The sequence below is a fragment of the Salmo salar genome, chromosome ssa11 (genome assembly GCF_905237065.1).
Source record: "Salmo salar chromosome ssa11, Ssal_v3.1, whole genome shotgun sequence".
NCBI classification, from domain to species: Eukaryota; Metazoa; Chordata; class Actinopteri; order Salmoniformes; family Salmonidae; genus Salmo; species Salmo salar.
Genome location: NC_059452.1, coordinates 108,082,174 through 108,101,925, shown reverse-complemented (window position 1 = coordinate 108,101,925; position 19,752 = coordinate 108,082,174). Strand labels below are relative to the sequence as shown.

At 42.6% G+C, this 19,752-nt stretch overlaps 1 protein-coding gene across 1 annotated transcript in view; it reads left to right on the top strand.

Annotated features, from left to right (window-relative positions):
* The window catches only part of LOC106594524 (protocadherin Fat 3), a 51,851-nt gene extending 33,834 nt beyond the window's left edge, over window positions 1–18,017 (top strand). The window contains exons 16-21 of the mRNA XM_045688915.1: window positions 775–1,139; window positions 7,452–7,605; window positions 15,505–15,612; window positions 16,564–16,764; window positions 17,255–17,398; window positions 17,648–18,017. Of these exons, the coding sequence (XP_045544871.1) occupies window positions 775–1,139; window positions 7,452–7,605; window positions 15,505–15,612; window positions 16,564–16,764; window positions 17,255–17,398; window positions 17,648–17,989 (1,314 nt within the window). The 3' untranslated portion in view covers window positions 17,990–18,017. The remainder of the gene's footprint in view (window positions 1–774; window positions 1,140–7,451; window positions 7,606–15,504; window positions 15,613–16,563; window positions 16,765–17,254; window positions 17,399–17,647) is intronic.
* Window positions 18,018–19,752: the final 1,735 nt, after the last annotated feature.

The window sequence follows — 19,752 nt, the reverse complement described above, 5'->3', positions numbered from 1 at the left end:
CTACATAAAGAGAGACCTAAGACAACAACACAGCATGGCAGCAACACAACATAACAACACAGCATAGTAGCAACACAACATGGTAGCAACACAACATGGCAGCAACACAACATAACAACACAGCATGGCAGCAACACAACATGACAACACAGCATGGTAGCAACACAACATGACAACAACGTGGTAGCAATACACCATGGTAGAAACACAAAATATGGTACAAACATTATTGGCCACAGACAACAGCACAAAGGGCAAGAGGGTAGAGACAACACAATACATCACACAAAACAGCCACAACTGTCAGTAAGAGTTTCCATGATTGAGTCTTTGACTGAATGGTAAAGATGAGGTCATCTTTACTCTTCTGCCTTGTGAGTGGAAGGGGGACTGGGGAAAGGGTGAGGAGGCAAGGAAGGGAACGAAGAGGCAAGGAAGGGAACGAAGAGGCAAGGAAGGGAACGAGACAGTTGGAAAGAAATGAATCGAAGGCAGACTTCAGGAGGTTGAAGTTGCTAATCATGAAGAGAGCTGAGCCATCGTCAAGGAAATAAGCTTATCAAGGTGTCAAGTTCATTGAGGAAATCTCTAAGGGTTTGTGGGTGACGGATGACAACAACTGAAACGTGAAACCACTGAATGTAATGTAATAATATAAATAAATCTAACCCAGGTCAGCATTGGCTTGATGTGTCAGTGAATCAATAACAATAACGTTGAGCGTTTGAGGACCACTTTACTAAATGACTTTACTAAAATCTCTTCTTCCCCCAGGTGTTGGCGTTGGACAGTGACTCGGAGCGTAACTCGTTGGTCCGTTACCAGATCCTGTCAGACGTCTACAACAGTACCGACTTCTTCCACATCGATAGCAGCAGCGGACTGATCCTCACGGCACGCATGCTCGACTACGAAACCATGCAACAGTACACCTTCATCGCCAGGGCAACCGACAGCGGCGACCCTACCCTCAGCAGCGAGGTCAATGTCATGGTTTTGGTTACAGACACCAACGACAACCCTCCTTCCTTCAGCCAATCGCTGTACGAAGTGTACTTGAGCGAGCTGGCCCCCAGGGGACAGTTTGTGACATGCGTCCAGGCGTCTGACGCTGACAGCTGTGATGCAAATAGACTCAGGTATAAGGCCACAAAAAATATTACAATACAGTTGACCCCCCCAGCGAACAGGGGATGTCCTAAGGACGTCCAGGGGACTATGACACAATCTCCTGATGTTCCGGGATGTCCTAAGGACATCCAGGGGACTATGACACAATCTCCTGATGTTCCGGGATGTCCTAAGGACAAATGTTTGTTTGCAGGGTAGTTTGATAGTTATTTTGTCTTTCCTAATCTGGGGTGCAGGGACCCCCAGGAGTATTAATACTACTAATCTGGGGGTGCTGGGACCCCCAGGAGTATTAATACTACGAATCTGGGGTGCTGGGACCCCCAGGAGTATTAATACTACTAATCTGGGGTGCAGGGACCCCCAGGAGTATTAATACTACTAATCTGGGGTGCTGGGACCCCCAGGAGTATTAATACTACTAATCTGGGGTGCTGGGACCCCCAGGAGTATTCATACTACTAATCTGGGGTGCAGTGACCCCCAGGAGTAATATTACTACTAATGTGGGGTGTGGGGGACCCCCAGGAGTATTAATACTACTAATCTGGGGTGCAGGGACCCCCAGGAGTAGTAATACTACTAATCTGGGGTGCTGGGACCCCCAGGAGTATTAATACTACTAATCTGGGGTGCTGGGACCCCCAGGAGTATTATTACTACTAATCTGGGGTGCAGGGACCCCCGGGAGTATTAATTCTACTAATCTGGGGTGCAGTGACCCCCAGGAGTATTAATACTACTAATCGGGGGTGCTGGGACCCCCAGGAGTATTATTACTGCTAATCTGGGGTGCAGTGACCCCCTGGAGTATTAATACTACTAATCTGGGGGTGCTGGGACCCCCAGGAGTATTAATACTACTAATCTGGGGTGCAGTGAGCCCCCGGAGTATTATTACTACTAATCTGGGGTGCAGGGACCCCCAGGAGTATTATTACTACTAATCTGGGGTGCAGGGACCCCCAGGAGTATTAATACTACTAATCTGGGGTGCTGGGACCCCCAGGAGTATTAATACTACTAATCTGGGGTGCAGGGACCCCCAGGAGTATTATTACTACTAATGTTGGGTGCTGGGACCCCCAGGAGTATTAATACTACTAATGTGGGGTGCTGGGACCCCCAGGAGTATTATTACTACTAATCTGGGGTGCAGTGACCCCCTGGAGTATTAATACTACTAATCTGGGGTGTTGGGACCCCCAGGAGTATTAATACTACTAATCTGGGGTGCAGTGAGCCCCAGGAGTATTATTACTACTAATCTGGGGTGCAGGGACCCCCAGGAGTATTATTACTACTAATCTGGGGTGCAGGGACGCCCAGGAGTATTATTACTACTAATCTGGGGTGCAGGGACCCCCATGAGTATTAATACTACTAATCTGGGGTGCAGGGACCCCCAGGAGTATTAATACTACTAATCTGGGGTGCAGGGACGCCCATGAGTATTATTACTACTAATCTGGGGTGCAGGGACCCCCATGAGTATTAATACTACTAATCTGGGGTGCAGGGACCCCCAGGAGTATTAATACTACTAATCTGGGGTGCAGGGACCCCCAGGAGTATTAATACTACTAATCTGGGGTGCAGTGACCCCCAGGAGTATTATTACTACTAATCTGGGGTGCAGTGACCCCCAGGAGTATTATTACTACTAATCTGGGGTGATGGGACCCCCAGGAGTATTAATACTACTAATCTGGGGTGCAGTGACCCCCAGGGGTATTAATACTACTAATCTGGGGTGCAGTGACCCCCAGGAGTATTATTACTACTAATCTGGGGTGCTGGGACCCCCAGGAGTATTATCACTACTAATCTGGGGTGCTGGGACCCCCAGGAGTATTAATACTACTAATCTGGGGTGCAGTGACCCCCAGGAGTATTAATACTACTAATCTGGGGTACTGGGGACCCCCGGAGTATTAATACTACTAATGTGTGGTGCAGGGACCCCCAGGGTTATTAATACTACTAATGTAGGGTGCAAGGACCCACAGGAGTATTAATAATGCTAATGTAGGATGCATGGACCCCCAGGAGTATTAATACTACTAATGTGGGGTGTGGGGGACCCCCGGGAGTATTAAAACTACTAATGTGGGGTACAGGGACCCCCAGGAGTTTTAATGCTACTAATGTGGTCTATGTTCTCCTGGTCTGTGTCATCCTGGTCTGTGTCCTTCTGGTCTGTGTTCTCCTGGTTTGTGTCCTCCTGCTCTGTGTCCTTTTGTCTGTTTTCTCCTGGTCTGTGCCCTCCTGGTCTGTGTCCTCCTGGTCTGTGTCCTCCTGGTCTGTGTCCTCCTGGTCTGTGTCCTCCTGGTCTGTGTCCTCCTGGTCTGTGCCTTTTGTCTGTGTTCTCCTGGTCTGTGTCCTTTTGTCTGTGTCCTTCTGGTCTGTGTCCTCCTGGTCTGTGTTCACCTGGACTGTGTTCTCCTGGTCTGGGGGTTAAGACCGTTATACAATTTTTCTAGTAATATGTTGCTATGTAACATTATCATGATGTCTCTTGGTAATTGAATGAATACATCTCTTGATGCTCCTGGACACATCATCAGTGATGTAACCTGTGGTCATAGGGTGTTTTGGGTCTTACAACATCAGACACCCTTGCCCTGCGACCCATCCGAGGTTGATCAGACACCGACTTGTGTCGAGGTGGCATTATGTTGCTCCCCATGGATCTCCTCTCTTGATCCAGGGGTTATCTTGATGCTTTCTCAGCTGCCTCGATGGTGTTGCTGATGCCTCTCCTCCTCTTCGCTCCATTGATGTCGAGTGTGCTGTCGGCTCTGTAGAAGGATTGCCCAGCAAAACCTCTGCAGCCAACCTCGATAGGCATGCACCTTCCAACCCTGCTTCCCTGCAGTCAATGAGCAGTCCCTCGTATTTGCCATCATTGTATCATATGCCTCCTCCAGACAATCTTCCCAAGGGACTGTCAGCTCCAGAATAATGATGGTCTTTGTGGACTCTGAGACCAAGGTGATGTCTGGTCTCAGGATTGTCTTGACAATATCAATCAAATGTCTGCTGTCACCTGCCAGTCCAGAGAAGTAGCTAGGATCCCTGCTGATGGTTTGGATTTTAAGCCTGGCTGCTCTCCAGCTCGAACAAAATTGATTCCTGTGCAGATTGCTTCAGATTGCTTCTGATTCTAGTGCATATTGCTTATTTCTTATTGCCGATTGCTGTGCAGTATAGCTTCTGCGGTGGTCTTGAGAACCTTGTCATGGCGCCAGCGATAACAGCCCCCTCCCAGAGCTTTAGGACAACAACCTAAAATGTGCTCCAGTGTCCCTGTCTTGGAGCACAGCGGACATGCAGGAGTTTCCACTTTGCCCCAGCAGAACAGGTTTGGTGAGCTGGGTAGGACATCATACACTGCCTGGATCAGGAACATAATGCAGTGTGGTTCTGCCTGCCAGAGATCAGTCCACAAGACTTTCCTGTCCACCGGCTGCTCTCACCTCATCTAGGCTCACTTGCTGTCTCATTCCCACTGCTCTGTTGGACCTCTCCTCTTCCACAGCTGTTATCACCTCCTCCTGAACCAACCTGCATCTCTCCTTCCCCTTGGGAGTGTCGTACCGGGGGTTGAGAAGTATTCCCAGCCTGGCTCTTCTCTTAGTCAATTCTCCCACCAGAACACTGTGGTGCAGCCGAGACTCAGCCTGCAGCACGTCTTCCTCTGCTCTCTACTTCGTCCCTGTATTGACCGCTATCCCCCCTTGGTCCACCGTTGGGTCACTCCACTGCCTGTATTGTATCACTTCCCTGGCCCGAGTCACCTTGATCTCCACTTCCAGGGACTTCTTTTGTTGCTGTTCCCATAGAGGGCGATGCTGCTCAGTCTCCTAGGCAATCCCAGCCACCTTCAGAGATAGCTGTTGACCTTCCTCTCCAAGTCCTCGACAGTGGAGACCGGGAAGTCGTAGATGAGTAGACTATCCTTGGGAGGATGCCATGCTGATACAGCCATGCCTTGAACTTGCCGAACTTGCCAGACAGTCCTGACTGGTTAACCGCTCTCAGCCAGCTCTCCAGTTCAAGTACTTTTGGTGATGGCCTCCCTTTTGCACCGATGTGTCGATGTAGCTATTCGTAGAGAGTAAAGCTACAAGCCACCTCGCTACAATGCTGAAGAAAATCTTCCCTTCATCACTTAGCAATGTGATCCTGAACTGGCCGATTCTCTTGGACTCTTCTTCCTTTGAGATTTAAACTCTTTTGTCGAATCTCCACTGTTCCTCTCCTCCAGATGACCTTCAGGATCTTCCAGAGCCGCTTGAGTAACAGAGGGCAGTACTTGTAGACCTTGTACGAGACTTCGATTGGTCCAGGAGCTGAGTTAGACCTTCTTCACAACGTCCTGTACTTCTTTCAGGTTGTGGCTCCCTGTTGTCGAACTCATGTGACTGGTGCTATCAAGATGTTACACTGCCCCAACTCCTGCTCCTTGTCGGGGTCGCTGTACGTGTTCTGGATGTGCCGGCCGATCTCCTCTTTGGAACAGGCCAAGTTCCCAATGTGCTTCTACTCTAGCAGCTGCCTTTGTGAAGTCAAAGGGATTTTGGCTATGAAGCCAGTTCGCTTCTTGGCTCTTTCTTTTCACCGTCTTTCAGCCCTACGCAGAGTCAAGAGCCTCTATCTCAGGATCTGTTAAGGTTGGTCGTTACTCCTGACTGGCCTCCTTTTAATGGACTCCTTTTACTGACCTCCTTGTGCTGGCCTCCTTTTACAGGCCTCCTTGTGCTGGCCTCCTTGTACTGGCCTCCTTGTGCTGGCCTCCTTGTGCTGGCCTCCTTGTACTGGCCTCCTTGTGCTGGCCTCCTTTTACAGGCCTCCTTGTGCTGGCCTCCTTGTACTGGCCTCCTTGTACTGGCCTCCTTTTACAGGCCTCCTTGTGCTGGCCTCCTTGTGCTGGCCTCCTTGTGCTGGCCTCCTTGTGCTGGCCTCCTTTTACAGGCCTCCTTGTGCTGGCCTCCTTGTACTGGCCTCCTTGTGCTGGCCTCCTTGTGCTGGCCTCCTTGTGCTGGCCTCCTTGTACTGGCCTCCTTGTGCTGGCCTCCTTGTGCTGGCCTCCTTGTGCTGGCCTCCTTGTACTGGCCTCCTTGTGCTGGCCTCCTTGTACTGGCCTCCTTGTACTGGCCTCCTTGTACTGGCCTCCTTTTACAGGCCTCCTTGTGCTGGCCTCCTTGCTCTGGCCTCCTTGTGCTGGCCTCCTTGTGCTGGCCTCCTTGTACTGGCCTCCTTGTACTGGCCTCCTTGTACTGGCCTCCTTGTACTGGCCTCCTTGTGCTGGCCTCCTTGTGCTGGCCTCCTTGTGCTGGCCTCCTTTTACAGGCCTCCTTGTGCTGGCCTCCTTGTACTGGCCTCCTTGTGCTGGCCTCCTTGTACTGGCCTCCTTTTACTGGCCTCCTTGTGCTGGCCTCCTTGTGCTGGCCTCCTTGTACTGGCCTCCTTGTACTGGCCTCCTTGTACTGGCCTCCTTGTGCTGGCCTCCTTGTACTGGCCTCCTTGTGCTGGCCTCCTTGTGCTGGCCTCCTTGTGCTGGCCTCCTTGTGCTGGCCTCCTTGTGCTGGCCTCCTTGTACTGGCCTCCTTGTGCTGGCCTCCTTGTACTGGCCTCCTTGTACTGGCCTCCTTGCGCTGGCCTCCTTGTACTGGCCTCCTTGTGCTGGCCTCCTTGCGCTGGCCTCCTTGTGCTGGCCTCCTTGTGCTGGCCTCCTTGTGCTGTATTCTTGAGGACCCTTCAGTTTGATCTTGTGGATTTTGGCAGGTCTAGAGACCGTTCATCGTGATGTACGGTGTTCTGGCAGGCCTCTGCTCTACTGCCCTAAACCGTTCTTCTATTAGGATGGCTGAGAATGCATTAACACATTATGAGACATTAGGTCATAACCATATCATTATAACTCACCTGTTGTGAAATATATTGTGTTATCTTATGGCTGGTTATGACACCTACATAAGAGTGTCAAAACTCAAATTTAGTCCTTTTGTCATTGTTGTAAATGAATTCTTTAGGCATTTTTTTTTTCATCATATTTTAAATAACTTGTAGAAAATACACTTTATAACACTGTCATAAAGCATTATGACCATCCTGTCACTTTACTTGGACTAAGAAAATGCACTTTATGACACTGCCAAGAAGCATTATGACCATTATAATCATATAACACTGGGTGTCAAGTAAAGTGTTACCCAGATTTGCTTCTGTGATGGTCTTGACAACCTGGCACAGGGCTAATCTCTATATTAATACTGACAGTAATTTGCTTCTGTGTTATGACGTTATCCATCCAGGTACAATATCCTATCCGGTGATGAACGGACGGTGTTTATGATGGACACAGAGACGGGGTTGATATCTCTGTCCAATCAGAGAAGGCAGGGGATGAGGGATTCCTTTAGGCTCAACGTGTCTGTGTCTGACGGGGTCTTCACAAACACCGCTGAGGTTTGAAGCTTTGGACTTAATTTATTTTTAATTTTTTTTATTTGATGTTATTCTCCTTTTTTTTGTATTTTAAATAATAAGAGTAATAATAAGAGCAAAAATACTAATAGATAAGTAATACGAATAGACAAGTAATACTAATAGATAAGCAATACTAATAGATAAGTAATACTAATAGATAAGTAATACTAATAGATAAGTAATACTAATAGATAAGTAATACTAATAGAGTAATACTAATAGATAAGTAATACTAATAGATAAGTAATACTAATAGATAAGTAATACTAATAGAGTAATACTAAGAGTCATACTACCAATATAGTAATAATAACAATACAGTAATACTATGAGAAAAATACTAATAGAGTAATGCTAAGAGTAATACTGCTAATAGAGTAATACCAAGAGAAATAATACAAATAAAGTAATAATACTAATAGAGTAATAATACCAAAATAGTGATCATACTAATATGTATGACAATAGAGTAATACTAAGAGTAATATTGATAGAGTAATACCACAAATAGAGGAATAATAGAAATAGAGCAATACAAACACTAATACTAATAGAGTAGCAATACTAATAGAGTAGTAATACTCACAGAGTAATAATACTCAGAGTAATAATACTAACCGGGTAGTAATACTAATAGAGTAATACTACAAATGGAGCTGAAATACCAATAGAGTAATAATACTAAAAGAGTAATAATACTAATAGAGTAATACTACAAATAGAGCTGAAATACTAATAGAGTAATGATACTAACAGAGTAATAATACTAATAGAGTGATACTACCAGTTAAGTGATAATACTAATAATACCAATAGAGTAATAATACTAATAGAGTAATACTACCAATAGAGTGATACTACCAGTCGAGTAATGATACTAATAGAGCAATGATAACAGAGAATAAGAGTGCTAATACCAATAGAGTAAAGTAATACTAATAGAGCAATAATACCGATAGAGTAATACCACCAATGCAGTAATAATAACAATGGAGTATTATCAAGAGTACTAATACTAATAGAGCGGTAATAACACTTGGGTGATGATACTAATAAAGTAATAATAACAATAGAGTAATAATGCTAATAGGGTGCTAATACTAATAGAGCGATAATAACCGCTAGAGCAATAGCAAGAGTAATAATGCCAATAGAGTAATATCAGGAGTACTAATGCTAATAGAGCAATAATAACACTAGAGTATTAATACTAATAGAGCAATACTACTAATAGAGTAATAATACTAATAGAGTGCTAATACTAATGGGGTGATAATACCAATAGAGTAACATAAAGAGTATTAATACTAATAGAGTAACGCCACTAATAGAGTAATATAACGAGTAATAATACCAGTAGAGTAATAATATCAATAGAGTGATATAAAGAGTAATAATACTACTAGAGTAGCACTATCAATAGAGTGATATAAAGAGTAATAATACTAATAGAGTAATAGTACTAGTAGAGTAATATTACTAATGTGGTAATACTACTAATAGAGTAATAATACTAATAGAGTAATACTGCCAATAGCGATATAATACTGATAGAGTAATAATACCAATAGAGTAATATAAAGAGCAATAATGTTAATTGAGTAATAATACCAATAGAGTACTATCAGGAGTAATACTACTAATAGAGTAATACTACTAATAGAGTAATAATAAAAATATTGTAATACTACTAATAGAGTAATAGGGCCAATAGAGTAATACCGAGGGTAATTCAACTAAAAGAGTAACGGTACCAATAGAGTAATAATACTAATAGAGTAATAATACCAATAGAGTACTAATACTAATAGAGTAATAATACTAATAGAGTACTAATACCAATAGAGTAATAATACTAATAGAGTACTAATACTAATGGAGTAACATTACTAATGGAGTGATAATACTAATAGAGTACTAATACGAACAGAGCAATAATATCAATGGAGTAATATAAAGAGTAATACTACTAATACAGTAACAATACCTATAGAGTAACAATACCTATATAAAGAGTAATAATACTAATAGAGTAATACCACCAATAGCGTAATGATACTAATAAAGTAATAATACTAAAAAAAAGTAATAATACCAATAGAGGAATACTACTAACATAGTAATAATACTAATAGAGTAATACTACTAACATAGTAATAATACCAATAGAGGAATACTACTAACATAGTAATAATACTAATAGAGTGCTAATACTAATAGAGTAATACTACTAACATAGTAATAATACCAATAGAGGAATACTACTAACATAGTAATAATACTAATAGAGTGCTAATACTAATAGAGTAATACTACTAACATAGTAATAATACTAATAGAGGAATACTACTAACATAGTAATAATACTAATAGAGTGCTAATACTAATAGAGGAATACTACTAACATAGTAATAATACTAATAGAGTGCTAATACTAATAGAGTAATACTACTAACATAGTAATAATACTAATAGAGTGCTAATACTAATAGAGGAATACTACTAACATAGTAATAATACTAATAGAGTGCTAATACTAATAGAGTAATACTACCAATAGAGTAATACTACTAACATAGTAATAATACTAATAGAGTAATACTACTAACATAGTAATAATACTAATAGAGGAATACTACTAACATAGTAATAATACTAATAGAGTGCTAATACTAATAGAGTAATAATACTAATAGAGTAATACTACTAACATAGTAATAATACTAATAGAGTAATAATACTAACATAGTAATAATACTAATAGAGTGATAATACTAATAGAGGAATACTACTAACATAGTAATAATACTAATAGAGGAATACTACTAACATAGTAATAATACTAATAGAGGAATACTACTAACATAGTAATAATACTAATAGAGTGATAATACTAATAGAGTAATACTACTAACATAGTAATAATACTAATAGAGTGATAATACTAATAGAGTAATACTACTAACATAGTAATAATACTAATAGAGGAATACTACTAACATAGTAATAATACTAATAGAGTAATACTACTAACATAGTAATAATACTAATAGAGTGCTAATACTAATAGAGTAATACCACCAATAGAGTGATAATACCAATAGAGCAATATAAAGAGTGATAATACTAATAGAGTAATATCAAGAGTACTAATACTAACGGAGTAATAGTACCAATATAGTACTAATACTAATAGAGTAATACTACTAATAGAGTAATAACACCAATAGAGTAATAACACTTACAGAGTAATAATAACAACATAATAATAATACTACTCATAATAATAGAGTAATATTACTAACAGAGTAATAATGGCAATATAGTAATACCAAGAGGAATATTACCAATATCAGTCAAATCAATCACATTTATTTATAAAGCCCTTCTTACATCAGCCTATGTCACAAAGTGCTGTACAGAAACCCAGCCTAAAACCCCAAACAGCAAGCAATGCAATTGTAGAAGCACGGTGGCTAGGAAAAACTCCCTAGAAAGGCCAGAACCTAGGAAGAAACCTAGAGAGGAACCAGGCTATGAGGGGTGGCCAGTCCTCTTCTGGCTGTGCCGGGTGGAGATTATAACAGCACATGGCCAAGATGTTAAAATGTTCATAAATGACCAGCATGGTCAAATAATAATAATCACAGTGGTTGTAGAGGGTGCAACAGGTCAGCACCTCAGGAGTAAATGTCAGTTGGCTTTTCATAGCCGATCATTCAGAGTATCTCTACCGCTCCTGCTGTCTCTAGAGAGTTGAAAACAGCAGGTCTGGGACAGGTAGCACGTCCAGTGAACAGGTCAGTGTTCCATAGCCGCAGGCAGAACAGTTGAAACTGGAGCAGCAGCACGGCCAGGTGGACTGGGAACAGCAAGGAGTCATCAGGCCAGGTAGTCCTGAGGCGTGGTCCTAGAGCTCAGGTCCTCCGACAGAGAGAAGAAAGAGAGAAAAAGAGAGAATTAGAGAGAGCATACTTAAATTCACAAAGGACACCGGATAAGACAGGAGAAATACTCCAGATATAACAGACTGACCCTAGCCCTCCGACACATAAACTACTGCAGCATAAATACTGGAGGCTGAGACAGGAGGGGTCAGGAGACACTGTGGCCCCATCCGATGATACCCCCGGACAGGGCCAAACAGGTATGATATAACCCCACCCACTTTGCCAAAGCACAGCCCCCACACCACTAGAGATATCTTCAACCACCAATTTACCATCCTGAGACAAGGACTAGTATAGCCCACAAAGATCTCAAACCAAGGGGGGGCGCCAACCCAGAAAGGAAGACCACGTCAGTGACTCAACCCACTCAAGTGACGCACCCCTCCCAGGGACGGCATGGAAGAACACCAGTAAGCCAGTGACTCAGCCCCTGTAATAAGGTTAGAGGCAGAGAATCTCAGTGGAGAGAGGGGGAACCGGCTAGGCAGAGACAGCAAGGGCGGTTCGTTGCTCCAGAGCCTTTCCGTTCACCTTCACACTCCTGGGCCAGACTACACTCAATCATAGGACCTACTGAAGAGATGAGTCTTCAGTAAAGACTTAAAGGTTGAGACTGAGTCTGCGTCTCTCACATGGATAGGCAGACCATCCCATTAAAATTGAGCTCTATAGGAGAAAGCCCTGCCTCCAGCTGTTTGCTTAGAAATTCTAGGGACAATAAGGAGGCCTGCGTCTTGTGACCGTAGCGTAGCGTATGTACGGCAGGACCAAATCGGAAAGATAGATAGGGGCAAGCCCATCTAATGCTTTTGGATTGTTCTTATTTTCCTCTTTTAAGTTGGAAAAATAGGAGGATCGAGCAGCAGTGAGGGCTCTTCGATACTACATACTTCCAAGCTAGTCGGATGACTTCCAGTTTGGTTTAGCGCCATTTCCGTTCCAATTCTATGGAAGCTTGCTTCAGAGCATGAGTATTTTCTGTATACCAGGGAGCTAGTTTCTTATGACAAATGTTTTTTGTTTTTAGGGTTGCGACTGCTTCTAGGGAATTGCGCAAGGTTAAATTGAGTTCCTCAGTGAGGTGGTTAACTGATTTTTGTACTATGACGTCCTTGGGTAGGCGGGGGGAGTCTGGAAGGGCATCTAGGAATCTTTGGGTTGTCCTTGCCATAAGGCGATCGTTCTCCTGTATATTATAAGTACAGCGACTGCAATTAGAAGGCATCATGTTAATGTTACTACTTAGTTTCGGCTGGTGGAGGTCCTGACGAACCATGTCCAGATAAAGCGTCCGGAGTGAAAAAGTTGAATGAAAAAAGTCAAGTGAGGGGAAAAACAAAAAATATAAACGATAATTAAAAAATAAAAACCGTTAAGTTGGCAGGTAGCAAAGTAACGTTAGCAACAAAATGCACAGCAGCACGTAAACAAGTCTACCAGTTGTGACCGGAAATGACGTGCCACACACTACTGCCAAGTGTGGTTATGAACTTTGTTCGCCTAGAATATGGGGATGAGGTAGTTGGATGAGCTATTTACAGATGGGCTATGTACAGGTGCAGTGATCAGTGAGCTGATGCTTAAAGTTAGTGAGGGAGATATGAGTCTCCAGCTTCAGTGATTTTTGCAATTCGTTCCAGTCATTGGCAGCAGAGAACTGGAAGGAAAGGCGGGGGCCAGCCAACGAGAGCATGCAGGTCGCAGTGGTGGGTAGTATATGGGGCTTTGGTGACAAAACGGATGGCACTGTGATAGACTGCATCCAATTTGCTGCGTAGAGTTTTGGAGGCTATTTTATAAATGACATCGCCGAAGTCAAGGATCGGTAGGATAGTCAGTTTTACGAGGGTATGTTTGGCAGCATGAGTGAAGGAGGCTTTGTTGCGAAATAGGAAGATGATTCTAGATTTTATTTTGGTTTGGAGATGCTTAACGTAAGTCTTGAAGGAGAGTTTACAGTCTAACCAGACACCTAGGTATTTGTAGTTGTCCACGTATTCTAAGTCAGAACCGTCCAGAGTAGTGATGCTGGACAGGCGGGCAGGTGCAGGCAGCGATCGATTGAAGAGCATGCATTTAGTTTTACTTGCATTTAAGACCAGTTGGAGGCCATGGAATGAGAGTTGTATGGCATTGAAGCTCGTCTGGAGGTTAGTTAACACAGTGTCCAAAGAAGGGGCCAGAAGTATACAGAATGGTGTCGTCTGCATAGAGGTGGATCAGAGAATCACCAGCAGCAAGAGCGACATCATTGATGTATACAGAGAAAAGAGTCGGCCAGAGAATTGAACCCTGTGGCACCGTCATTGGCCCGTTGCCAGAGGCCCGGACAACAGGCCCTCCGATTTGACACACTGAGCTCTGTCTGAGAAGTAGTTGGTGAACCAGGTGAGGCAGTCAGAAACCAAGGCTGTTGAGTCTGTCGATAAGAATGTGGTGATTGACAGAGTTGAAAGCCTTGGCCAGGTCGATGAATACGGCTGCACAGTATTGTCTTTTATCGATGGCGGTTATGATATCGTTAAGGACCTTGAGCGTGGCTGAGATGCATCCATGACCAGCTCGGAAACCAGATTGCATAGCGGAGAAGGTATGGTGGGATTCGAAATGGTCGGGTGATCTGTTTGTTAACTTGGCTTTCGAAGACCTTAGAAAGGCAGGGTAGGATAGATATAGGTCTGTAACAGTTTGGGTCTAGAGTGTCTACCCCTTTGAACAAGGGGATGACCGCGGCAGCTTTCAATCTTTGGGGATCTCAGACGATACAAAAGAAAGGTTGAACAGGCTAGTAATAGGGGTTGCAACAGTTGTGGCGGATAATTTTAGGAAGAGAGGGTGCAGATTGTCTAGCCCAGCTGATTTTTTAGGGGTCCAGATTTTGCAAATCTTTCAGAACATCAACTATTTGGATTTGGGTGAAGGAGTAATGGGGGAGGTTTGGGCAAGTTGCTGTGGGGTGGTGCAGGTCTGTTGACCGGGGTAGGGGTAGCCAGGTGGAAAGCAAGGCCAGCCATAGGAAAAATGCTTTTTGAAATGCTCAATTACAGTGGATTTTTCGGTGGTGACAGTGTTTCCTAGCCTCAGTCAAGTGGGCAGCTGGGAGAGTATTAAAAATAATAGAGTAATAATAGAGTAATAATATATTAATAATAATAGAGTAATAATATTAATAATACTAATATTAATAATAATAGTCTATTAATAATAGAGTAATAATAGCATAATACTAATAATATATGAATAATAATAGAGTAATAATAGAGTAATAATAATAATAGAGTAATAATAGAGTAATAATAGAGTAATAATAATAATACTATTAATAACAATAATATATTATTAATAATAGAGTAATAATAGAGTAAAAATAATAATAGGGTGATAATAATAATAATAATTTAAATAATATTATTAATTGTAATAATTCTAATAATCATTGTAATAATATTAATAATTGTATTAATAATAATAATAATAATAATATGTATATGTATATTACTACTACTGATAATATATTAATAATAAAAATATTAGAGTAATAATAATAATAATAATAGAGTAAAAATAATAATACTGTGATGATACTAATAATAATGTTAATTATAATAATATGATTATGAATAATTTTAATATTTGATAATAATATTAATAATAATAATAGAGTAATACTAGGGTAATATTAATATTAATATTAATAATAATTTGATAATAATAGTAATAATAGTAATAATAATAGAGTAATACTAGGGTAATATTAATATTATTCATAATTTGATAATATTAATAATAATAATAATAATAATAATAATAATAGAGTAATAATTTTATGTGATTGTTTTATATTGATGTCTGGTGAGTGTGTTGGGGGCGAACCTGTGTAGAGAACTATGATACAGGTATATGATAATGATGAATATGATGTTCCCAGGTCAATGTGTATGTGCTGGGAGCAAACCTCTACAGTCCAGTATTCAGTCAGAGGTTCTACCTGGCGGAGACCAGAGAGAACACACCTGCTGGATCCAGAGTCATACAGGTGAGAGGTAACACTGACACTAACTTCTACAGGTGAGAGGTAACACTGACGCTAACTTCTACAGGTGATAGGTAACACTGACGCTAACTTCTACAGGTGAGAGGTAACACTGACGCTAACTTCTACAGGTGAGAGGTAACACTGACGCTAACTTCTACAGGTGAGAGGTAACACTGACGCTAACTTCTACAGGTGAGAGGTAACACTGACGCTAACTTCTACAGGTGAGAGGTAACACTGACACTAACTTCTACAGGTGAGAGGTAACACTGACACTAACTTCTACAGGTGAGAGGTAACACTGACACTAACTTCTACAGGTGAGAGGTAACACTGACACTAACTTCTACAGGTGAGAGGTAACACTGACGCTAACTTCTACAGGTGAGAGGTAACACTGACGCTAACTTCTACAGGTGAGAGGTAACACTGACACTAACTTCTACAGGTGAGAGGTAACACTGACGCTAACTTCTACAGGTGAGAGGTAACACTGACACTAACTTCTACAGGTGAGAGGTAACACTGACACTAACTTCTACAGGTGAGAGGTAACACTGATACTAACTTCTACAGGTGAGAGGTAACACTGACACTAACTTCTACAGGTGAGAGGTAACACTGACACTAACTTCTACAGGTGAGAGGTAACACTGACACTAACTTCTACAGGTGAGAGGTAACACTGACACTAACTTCTACAGGTGAGAGGTAACACTGACACTAACTTCTACAGGTGAGAGGTAACACTGACACTAACTTCTACAGGTGAGAGGTATGATGTATGATGATATAGTGTTCACTGCTGGTGTATTCTTGTTTGAGTAAAGAATTCAAATGAAAGGAGATGATCACAGAACTATAATCTGGTGTCGATCGTGTCAATACTAATGAATCAATAAAAACCAACCAACCGACTAATCAAACAATAAATCATGACTCTCCCTCCAGGTGCGCGCTACGGACGAGGACTCGGGTCTGTTCGGTCAGGTGACCTTCACGTTCATCAACGACTTGGGGAAGAGTAAGTTCAGCATCGACGCTAAAGGCCTCATCACCACCGCACAGAAACTAGACCGTGAAAACCCTAGCAACAAGGACATAGTCCTCACCGTCATGGCCCTTGATGGAGGAGGTACAGAGAGGGGGAGGGTATGTGTTTGGGGGGAGGGAGGGGGGGGTGTTTGTTTGTGTGTTTGTTTGTTTGTTGAAATGCCAGAATAGTTTTTAATGGTCCTTCGAGCCGGGTGGTTTCATCAATCATCAGTAGAGCATCAATGATCAATGTATCAATAACACATTCAGCATCCATAATACAACACTGTAACTATCATGTCTACAACACAACACTGTTACTCTCATGTCTACAACACTGTTACTCTCATGTGTACAATATAACACTGTTACTATCATGTCTACAACACTGTTACTATCATGTCTACAACACTGTTATTATCATGTCTACAACACTGTAACTATCATGTCTACAATATAACACTGTTACTCTCATGACAACACTGTAACTATCATGTCTACAACATAACACTGTTACTATCATGTTTCCAGGTCGTGCAGCATTCTGTACAGTCCGTGTGGTGTTGACTGATGAGAATGACAACGCCCACGGTTCAGGGCTGTGGAGTATCGTATGAGCATCAAGTCCAATGTGGCTAAAGGATCCTTGGTTACCCAGATCCAGGCCTCAGACCTTGACGCTGGACCCAATGGACGGGTCATCTATTCCCTGTACAGCGAGGCCCGCCTGCCCCTGGTTGACGTACTGGAGGTGGGTTGAGGCAGGGGCTTACATTTACATTTTTAGTCATTTTTGCAGACACACTTATCCAGAGCGACTTACAGTAGTGAATGCATACATTTCATTAAAAAAAAATTCTCCGTACTGGTCCCCCCGTGGGAGTCGAACCCACAACCCTGGCGTTGCAAACACCATGCTCTACCAACTGAGCCACACGGGTCGGGTCTTTGAAAAGCACACAACCTATTTGACAATTCTTCTTCTTTTTTGTTCCACCAGGTGGAGCCTGACAGTGGTTGGATGGTGACTAAAGGATCTCTTCTCCATCTCCAGGGAACCATCCTATCCTTCTTTGTCAAGGCTACAGACCGTGGCTCCCCGGCTAAACATTCTCTGGTCTCAGCCTTCATCCATGTCCTCCCCCCGGACGCCCTGGTCCCTTCCTTTACCCAGCCTCAGTACTCCTTCACCATACCAGAGGACACGCCGGTGGGCACGGCCCTGGGAAACATATACCTGGCCCCAGGACAGACTGGGGCTTACGCCGCTGTGGGGGGAGAGACTCCCGACAGCAACCAGGAAAGAACAGCTCAGATTTTCAATATTATTTATAATATGTGATATACAGTGCATTTGTAAAGTAGTCAGACCCCTTGACTTTTTCCACATTTTGTTACATTACAGTCTTATTCTAAAATGTATTACATTACATTTTTTACCTTCATCAATCTACACACAATACCCCATAATGACAAAGCAAAAATAGGTTAGTAATTATTTTTACATAATTGTTCAGACTCTTTACTCAGTACTTTGTTGAAGCACCTCTGGCAGTGATTAAAGCCTCAATTCTTATTGGGTATTACGCTACAAGCTTGGCACAACTGTATTTGGGGAGTTTCTCCCATTGTTTTCTCCAGATCTTCTCAAGCTCTGTCAGGTTGAATGGGGAGCGTCGCTGCACAGCTATTTTCAGGTCTCCCCAGAGATGTTCGATTGGGTTCAAGTCCGGGCTCTGGCTGGGCCACTCAAGGCCATTCAGAGACTTGTCCCGAAGCCACTCCTGCGTTGTCTTGGCTGTGTGCTTAGAGTCGTTGTCCTGTTGGAAGGTGAACCTTCGCCCCAGTCCTGAGGTTCTGAACGCTCTGGAGCAAGTTTTCATCAAGGATCTCTCTGTACTTTGCTCTGTTCATCTTTTTCTCGATCCTGACTAGTCTCCCAGTCCCTGCCGCTGAAAACATCTCCAAAGCATGATGCTGCCACCACCATGCTTCACCGTAGGGATAGTGCCAGGTTTCCTCCAGACGTGACGCTTGCATTCAGGCCAAAGAGCTCAATCTTGGTTTCGTCAGACCAGAGAATCTTGTTTATCATGGCCTGAAAGTCTTTAGGTGCCTTTTGGCAAACTCCAAGCGGGCTGTCATGTGCCTTTTACTGAGGAGTGACTTCCTTCTGGCCACTCTCCATAAAGGCCTGATTGGTGGAGTGCTGCAGAGATGGTTGTCCTTCTGGAAGTTTCTTCCATCTCCACAAAGGAACTCTAGAGCTTTGTCAGAGTGACCATCAGGTTCTTGGTCACCTCCCTGACGAAGGCCCTTCTCCTCCGATTGCTCAGTTTGGCTGGGCGGCCAGCTCTAGGAAGAGTGTTGGTAGTTCCAAACTTCTTCCATTTAAGAATAATGGAGGCCACTGTGTTCTTGGGGACCTTCACTGCTGCAGAAATGTTTTGGTACCCTTCCCCAGATCTGTGCCTCTACACAATCCTGTCTCGGAGCTCTCCATACAATTCCTTCAACTTCATGGCTTGGTTTTTGCTCTGACATGCACTGTCAACTGTGGGACCTTATATAGACAGGTGTGTGCCTTTCCAAATCACGTCCGATCAATTGAATTTACCACAGGTGGACTCCAGTCAAGTTGTAGAAACATCTCAAGGATGATCAATGAAAACAGGATGCACCTGAGCTCAATTTAGAGTCTCATTGCAAAGATGTCTAAAAACCTGTTTTCGCTTCGTCATTATGGGATATTGTGTGTAGATTGCTGAGGATTTTTTTTTAATTTAATCCATTTTAGAATAAGGCTGTAACATAACAAAAAGTGGAAAAAGTCATGGAGTCTGAATACTTTCCGAAGGCGCTGTAACTAGCTTTCTACTTTACGTAGCTAACGTTAGCTTTCTTGTACAAAGTCCAGCAGCTAATGTTAGCCCCTGTAGCTAGCTAATACCAGTCAATAAATGTTATTTATATAACAAACAGGCAAAGAAAGGTACAGTGCCTTCAGAAAGAATTCCTACCCCTTGAATTATTCCACATTTTGTTGTGTTCCAGCCTGTATTCAAAATATATTAAATAAATGTTTTTTTCTCACCCATCTACACA